The sequence below is a fragment of the Serinus canaria genome, chromosome 6, assembly GCF_022539315.1.
Source record: "Serinus canaria isolate serCan28SL12 chromosome 6, serCan2020, whole genome shotgun sequence".
Classification (NCBI taxonomy): Eukaryota; Metazoa; Chordata; class Aves; order Passeriformes; family Fringillidae; genus Serinus; species Serinus canaria.
This window is the reverse complement of record NC_066320.1, coordinates 7,217,239-7,227,283: the sequence shown is the minus strand read 5'-3', so window position 1 is coordinate 7,227,283 and position 10,045 is coordinate 7,217,239. Positions and strand designations below refer to the sequence as shown.

The window sequence follows — 10,045 nt, the reverse complement described above, 5'->3', positions numbered from 1 at the left end:
GCTTTTTTTTTTGCCTTGCCTGCTTTAGGTCAGCACTTGTTGGGCCCATAAAGCACCCCAGCAGAAACTCAGCACACTTGGAATTACCTGGAGCTCACACACTCCTTGGGAGGGCCATCACACTGCTAAGACAAAAGCAGGACTCTGGAGCAGACTGGGGCACCCCTGGCTGGCTTGGATTAAGGGCTGACAAGGGTTAACAGTGTTTGCTCCTCTCTCCATCACCCCCCCTGCTCACAGAGCTGCTCCCCGGGCAGGCAGTGCTGGATTAGGCTGCAGGAGCAGCCTGGCTGACACTCGGTGCAGGAGCAGCTCCTGGGCTCTGCAGGCAGCACAGCCCCAGGAACTGAGGGGACAGCAAGCAGCACTTGGGAGATTGCACAGCTGGGCAAGTTTAAAACAACCTCTGAAAACACCCAACTGAAGAAAGCACCAAAATCCCCTTGTGGTTTTTGGGTTTCTATTTTTTTTTTACTTTTCATGAAGGACTGCAAGCATTTCAGTTGCTATGTCTGCTCAGGAGCCATATGGAAAAATCAGTTCTGTCCTGCTAAACTGGTTGCACAGTTTTGATTTTCATCTGCCTACAGAGATCTGAAAAGTCTCTGTTCTTTTCTGCTTTTTTGGCAAAGAAAGCAAGTGGTCTGAGGATCATCTAGCCAGGAACAAAATAGGTAAGTACAGTATTTTTTGTGTAACATATTTCCAATAGTCTGAGAATATATTTTTTGTGTAATTGAGTGAAAATAGCCCTTGGGATGATGCTCTCTTTGGGGTAAGCTGATTATAGGTTTGTTGATCACTTGGTTTGTTTGTTTTCCTGGACAAGAAAAGCTGAGCTGCTGTGGTATCAGTGTGGTTTGCAAGATCCTGTCATTTAAGCAGCAGAAAGACTTTTTTAAAATCCTCTCCAAAGCACAGAGCAACTCAGATTCCACTGTCAAAGGTAAAGCAAAATATTTGGGGTTCTATTTTAAATCTGAAAGCTATAATTAGACTAGAGGAATAACCAAGTGGCAAAGTGACTCAGAGTCATAAGGAAAAGCTCTATTATAAGAGCGTTAAAATGGAATTGCTATGGAAATCTTATCTATTCTTTCAACTTGTTCAGATGGTTGTTTAAACTTGCATTCAACCAAGTGCTAAAATAGTACAATCAGGCAGAGATAAACCAACTTTTTCTGGCTGTTGAGAGGGACATTCAGATGACCTGGTAACCATAATTTCCATAATCATCTCATAGATACTAAGGATGTACTTGCTTATGGGAATCAGAGATTTTGTACATAAAAACCTACAGATGCATTCAATGTTGTATTTAAATGTAAGTTTGAAATGGATTTAAAAAGGAAGGGGTCCTTTTAGAAAGTCACTTTAACTGCAATGGACAGCGGGTGTGCTGAACTGGAGATCTGACTGCCTAAAACCTCCCACACTTTTACAGGCACTATGGAGAAAGAGCTGGTCTCAGAAAGAAATGAAAACGACAAAGAACTGAGCCTTTGTCTTGCATGTTTTCTCCCCTCACCAGCCAATAATTAGATTTAACCAGGATCTTTGTTCCTTGCTGCTTGTAAGATGCAATAGGCAACTTTTTCCTCAAAAAAGGGATCTTGCACACAGAGCTCCCTCTGCTTTCCAAATCCCTGAGCTACAGCTGGCACCTGTATTGAAGGTCCCTGCCCCTTCCACTTGCATACTTTCTGAAACTGAACGTGGGACAAAGGAGCTCTAAGTTACCATCAATAACTGCACTGCCAAAGTTTCCTGTCCCTACTGGAGCCTCCTCCTCTGTGTAGCTCTGGGCAATGCACACAGCAGTTTAAATAATATCAGTATTTGCTGGGGACTGGTTTTGTACTTTTCTTTCATAGATTCCAAGCTGATGATAAGGCCTGTTGAAAAATAGGACATAAGTGATTTTTTAAAAATCTCTTGCCAGAGTGAATACAAGACAGTTGTTACAGTTCCAGTTAGCAGCAAATGCTGAGGCAGGCTGGAAGTGATGCATGTGTGAGAATGATAAGCAACACAAAAAGCTAAGAACAAGATTACTGCCCTACAGTGATAAAGCCTTCTTCCAAATGAGATCCACAGAGCTTAAAATCGAAGCATCAGTTCAGGGATTCTTATCCAAGATTCTCCACCTTTGACCAAACAGTATCTCTTACACAGCTCTGGATAAGTTGCAATGATCCTCTTATCTACACATGCCTACTGTCCAGTGGACAAAATAAAAATTCAGTCATCTCTGACAGAGCAGCAGAAGCACAGTTTGGGACATAAGGACCTCTTGGAAGTTTTAAAGGGACAGTCCCATTACAAATAGCTCAGCCTTGAAATTTAGTAGGTGAACATCACAAACTAGAAAAAGGCTTTTAAATGTAATTTTCCACTCATTCTGATAGCAGTAAAAAGATTGTTTTAATAATAATTTTTATGTCGCACTTGTGCTGCATTGGCTACATTTTTTTTTCCTCTAATCAAAGACTTCATAGCAGTTTCCGCAATTAAATCTTTGCTGAGAGATCCTCAGAGAAATATTTCTGTGAACTTTAAAGAATTCAGCAAAATGGAGACTTGCACTATTTGAATGCCTGACTTGCTGGGATTTTAACAAATCCAGGAAAGGGACAGAGAGTCACATTTCTTTCTTTCCTATGACAGTACTGAAGATGTCCTCGTTCTGGCTTTATCTTCCTCTCCATCTTTTCATGGCAACTTGTTTGTGCTATTCTATAAAAGCACCCACCACCGGCTCCCAACAGAGCTTCAAGAGCAATCTCTTCAATTTCTACCACTCCCTGATACTTGCAGATGGTAAGGAAACTACCATTCACCTGCTGAAGGACATACCCAAAAGGTAAGAGCAAATCAGCCCCTCCTATTCTCAGATACATCCCCATGTCACAGGGAATTGCACACTACCAGGATAAGTCAAGAATCCCTGTGCACCTGCAGGGTTCCATCAGTGCACACTGAAATGCCAGAAAAATGCCCCACTCCTCAAGGGTCATTACACTGGCCAGAATCTGGAATGAACCTCTGAGATGAAATTTAGATTCCTGTACACATTTCTGCAGCTTTCTGTGCTGCCAGAGGAGCAGCAGAACAGATACAGGGTGGGTGGGCTCCAGCAGCAAACAGCTGTGTCACAAACAGCCCAGCTCCAGCTCTGCATACAGCAGCCATCCTACATCCATGGTGAGATACAAACATTTTACCTAGCAAATTCACTACCCCAAAAATCAATAGAATAGCTGCACAGACATCTTATCAGGAAATCTGCCACTGTCTTGCACACTAAAAGTGGTTTTGCTGAATGGCACTACAACTTGCTAAGATCAAAAGTGCTTTACATGTGAAAATCCTACATTCTTCACCTTCCCAGAATATCTGCAAAGTCTTCTGCCATACTCAGGTGTGTAGGTGATCTAGATATTACAACTGGCACTGCATCTGGGTAGCAAAGATCAATCTGCTTGTTTGGGAAGAACGCACTTTGGACAGAGCCCAGCAAATAGAGATTTTGACACGTACCAGAGTGGTCATGGAGCAGAGGGTGAGCCAGACTGCTCAGCCTTGATGTGCATTGCACAGAAAAACTGGAACGTGGCACATGTTACGTAATGTGGCCATGCTCACAAGAACAGGGGTATTGAAACAATGAAAAGGGAGTTTTCTGTGCTCTTGTGGCACAACACTGAAATGCAATTAGGAAGTAGTTTAGCACGATCAGGAAGGTTCTTCTCAACCCCAGTCATCCAAATAGGAAGACAAGCAAAGACAAGTTTTGGCTGAGAGTAAAAGACTCAAGAATGTGGAATTGATTCCAGGGAAGCTCCACTTTGGCCTAGGAGCCATACCCTGAAAGTAAGCCACACCTCCAGGCTGACAGGGTCTATCCATAGTGACTGCTTGTCTCAGTGGTGAACAACAAAAAAACCCTTGGATTGCCAATTGCCTTCATTGAAGTGCAGAGTGAGGCACCCAAATCCAAACTTGCATGGCCAAGTCCAAACATTATACAGCCTGTATAAAACCAACAGAAATAAAACAGAGCAAGACAGCAGGTTGGGCTTTTTCAAGACAGGAATCAAAACCTGACCAAAGAGACTGATGTCCCTTCGTGGTGCTCATGCATAGCAACCTCTGACACAAAGGCAATCAAAGCAGAACTGGCAACAGGTGGTTATGGAGAAGGCAGTCAGCTAAATCACATCCATCATCCAAAACAACCAGCTAAGGATGAAATACAATGTTCACCTACAGCGTGGAAAAAAAATTAAGAGGGGAAAAAATATTGCTTTAAGTGGACAAACCTTTCAGCAAATACATGTGGATTAAAAAAAAAATACCCCATGACCTGTTTTCTTCCCAAAGCTGACAACTGCAGACACTCATCATCCCTTTTTGTGGCTACACCTCAGAGAACAGTCATTTCTACCCAGAGCCCAGTGACCCATGCCAGAATGGCTGATTACAGGGAGTTTTGGGCAAACCTGAATTCCCTGATGCACTGCCTCTATTTCTATTCACATTTGCAGGTACTACTTTGCTTTGGAAGAGGGCAGGGCCCTTGCTCCTTTCTCAATAACAGTGACTCCCTGTGATGTTCCCATTGAGTGGAGCATACTTGTGTACAAGCCTCCCCCTGGAAAAGCAGCACCAGGTAAGGCCTTCAGGCTGCCTAAGCAGAGGCAAAGAAAGCACAAGTTACTCATGGATAACGGTGTTACAGGAAATTTCCCACAAGCCTAAACATTTTGTGGTTCCCTCCTTGAAATTGCCACGGACTGACCCTGTTTCCAAGGGTAAAACATGGAAATCCATCAGATCTTGCCCTCAACACAAATTTAGGATTAGATACTAAAATGTCTGTATCTAAGGTTAATATTTGTGAACAACAGCAGGTCTTCCAGGCTGCACAAACAGACCAACCTCATAAACTCTTTGACTGGGCCAAATTTCCCTCTGCTGCCTCAGTTATTTTTCTGTGGCTTAGGTCACTTGAGACAGCTGTTTGTTCCCCACACGAAGCAGAGAAGATTTAGCCATTTATTCTTGCCATATCTACCATGGCAGTGGCTACTATATTGCCTTAAAGGCAATTCCTTTCTCTTGCATGATTTTTTTGAATTAATTTTTCAAAGTAAAAATCTAAAAGCTGCTATTAACAAGTTCTGACCTGTCAAGAGGGTACACCTGACTGAAGAGTTCAAATCACACACCTTTGAATTTAAAAGTTTTGTCTTTTCATGAGACAATTGGCTAAAACTAATACAAAGGGAAAAACCTCTCAGAAATAATGAGTCTCCTTAAAGTACCCTAAGAGAGAGCAAATAAAAGAAGAAAATTGTAGGGGCATCAGGCATGATACAAGCCAAGCTTTTGCAAGTTGTGGTTTCATAATTACAGTATTTTTGAAAACATAATTCTACAGCTGCACTGCTAAAATAAAAGCTTCTCAAATTTTAATTTAATAAATTGCCAGTAGCAACATATTTTTACTAAAACATATTTTTAGTTATAATTGCTGCTTTCAAGAAGAAAATATAATGTTCCCTAACAGTAAAACTTGCATGATGTGCTTTATTTCACAAGTCTGCCTTCTGCCTGCAGGTGACTATGATGCACAAGAGGTCTCCAAATCTCACAAGGCTTCAAGCATGGTGTCCACTATCTTCAACTACAAGGGAAATTCTGTAGAGACTTACATGGGAATGTCTTCCCACTCTGCCCTTTACCTGCTGGAGTTCCTGTCCACAGAGAGGGACACACACATCACCGTGTACCTCACAACTGACACCACCTCTGGGCACCTCTACCCCGAGCTCCCGGGGGACCCACGCATCGATGTCATTGGCGTCGGCCACACAACGGTGACTCTGGCCTGGAAGCACAGCCCTTCTGTCCTGCAGCACAGGGAGGGCATCCAGTACTGCCTCCTAGTTAATGAAAAGCACAACTACAAGAGCTTGTGTGCTGCTGAGACAGCCATCAGATCCTCTGGAATGAAGCTGCCAGCCACACTAGCTCTGTCCCTCTCTCCATACCTTCTGGAGCCACAGCAGGTGATGATATTGTCCAATAGTGAACTGAGCATCATCAACAAAGTGAGCAGTGGGGAAGTCAGGCAGGTGTGCATGGGCACCAAGAACACCTACACAGTGCCCAACCTCAGCCCCAGCACTCAGTATTACTTTGATGTTTTTATTGTCAACCTCCTCACAAACGCCAGCGCCGCGTACACCGGGACATTCGCCAGGACCCTGGAAGAACCTGAGCCCAAGGTGACAGAGCTGAAAGATGGCAAAGTGATTCATGTGGTCCTGGATGGGAAAAAGCAGAAATTCTACAGTCTGCAGTACCAGGCAAGGCACAAGAAAATCCACTTCACCTTTCAGTTGTGTCGGGGTCAAATACGGGTTCACATAACAAGGAATGGCAAAACGGTGGCATCAGAAAACCTCTCTGGGCTGAGGTATTTCTCCCTGAAGGGAAAGCTGCTGGACACCTATTCGGTGCAGCTGAGGTCCACAGAGGACTCTAACTCTTCTGTGAAGGTACTGGCATCCCCCCATTTCCACAAGCCCTTATTCCCACTTCTTCCAGAGAGCTTAAAAATCAAATCCTTCAGTAAACTGAGAACATGCAAGTCTGTGACCATTGCCTGGCTGGGAACACAAGAGGAGAGCAAGTACTGTGTGTACAGCAAAAGGATTGAGGAGGATCAGATCTGGAGGGAGCTGCAGAGTGCAGACAGGTGCTCTGGGCCTGAATCTCGGCACAAATCAGAGAAAGTGCTGTGCAAGTACTTCTATGACCTCAACCTCCAGCGAGCCGTCACCACAGAGACCATCAAAGGGCTGGAGGCAGGGACACTCTACTTGTTTGATGTTTATCTCTTTGGGCCATCTGGCATCCCTGTCAGATATCACAGCAAAGTTGTCAAGACCAGGAAAAAATGTTGAAAGTTTTGAAGTGAGTGAAAGCAGGTAGTATCGAAATCTACCCCAATCCAAGTCAGAGCCCCTGCAGTTTGAACTATGCTGACAAAAAATGTAAAGCTATATGCTTCTACAGCAAAACACATCTTAGATGATTACACATCTTCTCTACTGTGTAAGGTGGGTGTGTTTTTTCTTTCCTTGTCTCATTCAAACATGAAAAACCGAGTTGTGAAGCACTCATACACATGAAAATAAAGTACCCATGGGAAATAGACTGGTTACCTAAAATGTTGCTGAAATCCAGCACAGAAGTGATGGGGAAATGCCTCACACAAAGCACCCATCAATTCCCAAGTCCCAGAGAGTTTTCCACTTTCTGTAACTCATGCAGCTAATGAGGAACTGAAAGACCTCACAAATCAGACTGCTCTTGAGAAACAGATTCCTCACTGCTTGAACAAGAAAGGAAACAAAAAGAAATTGAAAAAGCTGTGGAACTGATATATAGCTCCATGCACTGAGTAAAGCAGGCTCAACTACATCTTCCCCTATTACCTGCATGCTTGCTTGGTTTCATTCCTACAGAGATACTGTGCTTGGTTAGAAACAGACAATTCAGGCCAGGAACTGGCCCTGGATCTGGCTTTTCTCAGCAGGGTATAAATACACTGCTGTGCTACTGCCCACGGAGGAAAGCAGCAATTGAGGAATCTTGCCATGGAAAGATTTATCATCTATAGCCTCTGATATCCAGCCCATGTCTATGAGTCTGTGATTCCTGACTGTAATATACCCATTCTTTGCATCCTTAAGCCAGCCTATATCAATGAATGCATTGCTTTGAGAAAAATTAAATGTGGCTTTCCTACTCTATATTATGGAAGGAAAATATTTGTAGTAAAAAATTCTGACAAACACATTTCGGTTGTCTTGTTTCCTTGATTACCTTCCATAGATGACACAAGACAGTGTAAAAAAAAATAAAAATAAAGTCTTCATAAACTCCCCTAGGTTCGTTTTCAATTATCAGTAGAAAGTATTTTGTGTGTAGGCCTGGAATTTACAGATAAAGAGACACAATAGCTTCACTAAGAAAGAGGGTGCCAGAGAAATCTTGCCTGTAGTAATTCTTTTTCTTCTACAATTACACTAAACACATAAATTATTAAAACCATTATGGTGTATTTGATTCATTCTCTTGCTATTCAGGGTCATCAAAGTCCCAGTTTACTCGGAGCAATTATTCCATCCAAGCACGTTTGGAGGCTCTTGGTAAGGACAGAATCAGTCTGTGTGCTGGATGGGGGTTTTGTTTCCTGCTCCAAAGACTCTCAGCCCTGCGCACGCTGTCCAAGGCACTCTGTGACTGCTCAGCCCCAGATGAGGGGCTCAGGCCTCCCCAGGGATCAGCTGCAGTGGCTGGGCTTCGCATTCCTGCAGGCACTGCTCCCGACTGAGCAGTGCCACAGCAGGAGCCACGTGCTCTGCAGCCTCCTGTCCACACTCCACAGCCTTTTGGCTAATTACAGGGGCTGGCAGCTGCTCTGCCTTCATTCCAAGGCAGGCCCTCACTTCATCTGCCTCCTGCCAAAAATAGTCTGAGCTCAGAGAGCAACAGAGGTCATCTCTGCTTGGAAATCTCAATGTTTTCTGCCTTCCTTCTCAATTTCAGGCACTTATATTGTGTATGAATTTCACTCAGATGCCCTACAACTGACTGTAATAACAACCATAACTATAATAGAGGAACAAGAAGATCTGTCTAGCTGCAGATACAACATATTCTTAATCCCTGCCCTCAGTCTGGCAGAGCATTAACCCTTGCTTTTGCCCTCTATGCAGAAATGCCACAAAAAAAGTCTTTTGGAAGAAGAGACATTGGCACCTTGACCAGCACCAGTGTTTCTACTAAAGCAGGTTTTTACAATGGAACTGGCCTTAGGCTTCTCAGTAACATCCTGGTTTAAGGCTGTAGTTAAGGGATGTGAGGAAGGGATGGAAAGAGTGTCTGAAAGAGGGCAGAGAGCTGAGCAGTCAAAGGTGGCACAGAAGTAAAGGCTCAGTGTTGCACCAAGATGACAGAGGTAAGAACCTGTAAGGAAGGAGTCCAGGTTTGGAGGACAGCAGCTATTTCAGAGGGACTCTGAAAAGAACCAGGAGAGTCTCTTCTTCCCAGATTCACCAGCTGCTCTTTACTCCCCTGGCCATTTCCCCCTGCAGAGGACTGGCTGAGGCAGAGCCCAGTGGGAGCTCTGAAGAGCACAACTCACTGGTCCTGGAGCCCAGGTTGGGAGCCAAGCAGGGCAGGGACCACTGGTGCTGCTGGGGGGGCTGATGCCAGTCCCTCACTCACAGGAGGAGCTCTCTCCCCCACACACCAGGCCCTCCATCAGCCAAGGCCCTGCACTCAGCAGAGAGCTGGGCTGTAGAGAGGAACATGCTGTCCTGTCAAACCCCATCACCTCTGACACAAGCAGAGCAGGTACCTGCCCTCCAGGCAGCAGCCCACTTTGCTCACATGGGCAGCCAGCCATGCTCTGTAACAGAGCCCAGGAGCAGCAGGGAATATTCCTCTCCACTGATCTTTCCACTGTGATTGTGCCTGTGTGCACCAGGCTGCAAACCTGCACTCAACTCACTCATGCCCTGACCCTGCTCCTGAGGTTTGAGCTGGGGCTCAGTGCTGCCCTGAAATTTTCAAAGGATTATCCACAGCAAAACCAAAGGTGCTGCATTGCACCCTTGGTGCCCTTTCCTCCCCTACACAGGCAGCTGCTTATGTGCACAGCTCCCCATCTTCAGCACCCACAAGTCCTTTTACTTCCAACTTTCATCTTCCACCTTTCCTTTTCCCCTCCTTCCATTTTGACTAGTCCTGGCCTGCTAGGCCATGTCTGTCCAAAAGCATTTCCCAAGCCTTTTCTCCTTTCTTGTCTTCACGCTTTTTTTCTGCTTAATTTCTTAGAGAGGCTCAATGCCTTCAGCTCAGCCTGTCCTAAGCTGCCATCAGCTCTTCCCATGTGCTTCCCATCCCTGCTCAATCTCAGTCATGCCAGAAGTGCAGACAGCTCTCTTAATGGAGATTTTAGATC

At 44.7% G+C, this 10,045-nt stretch overlaps 1 protein-coding gene across 1 annotated transcript; it reads left to right on the top strand.

Moving 5' to 3' along the window:
* The first annotated feature begins 283 nt into the window (after positions 1 to 283).
* LOC127059756 (protein NDNF-like) lies at positions 284 to 7,994 on the top strand. The gene is made up of 4 exons (XM_050976267.1): positions 284 to 674; positions 2,668 to 2,863; positions 4,548 to 4,672; positions 5,623 to 7,994. The coding sequence occupies exons 2-4, from the start codon at positions 2,676 to 2,678 to the stop codon at positions 6,972 to 6,974; spliced, it is 1,665 nt and encodes a 554-aa protein (XP_050832224.1). The 5' UTR covers positions 284 to 674; positions 2,668 to 2,675; the 3' UTR covers positions 6,975 to 7,994.
* The last annotated feature ends 2,051 nt before the right edge of the window (positions 7,995 to 10,045 follow it).

Excerpts from the sequence above, each read along its gene's own strand:
- LOC127059756 (XM_050976267.1), top strand. The coding sequence starts at position 2,676 with ATGTCCTCGTTCTGGCTTTATCTTCCTCTCCATCTTTTCATGGCAACT. Across the intron at positions 2,864-4,547 it reads CTGAAGGACATACCCAAAAG|GTACTACTTTGCTTTGGAAG; the intron begins GTAAGAGCAAAT and ends TCACATTTGCAG. Across the intron at positions 4,673-5,622 it reads CCCTGGAAAAGCAGCACCAG|GTGACTATGATGCACAAGAG; the intron begins GTAAGGCCTTCA and ends TTCTGCCTGCAG.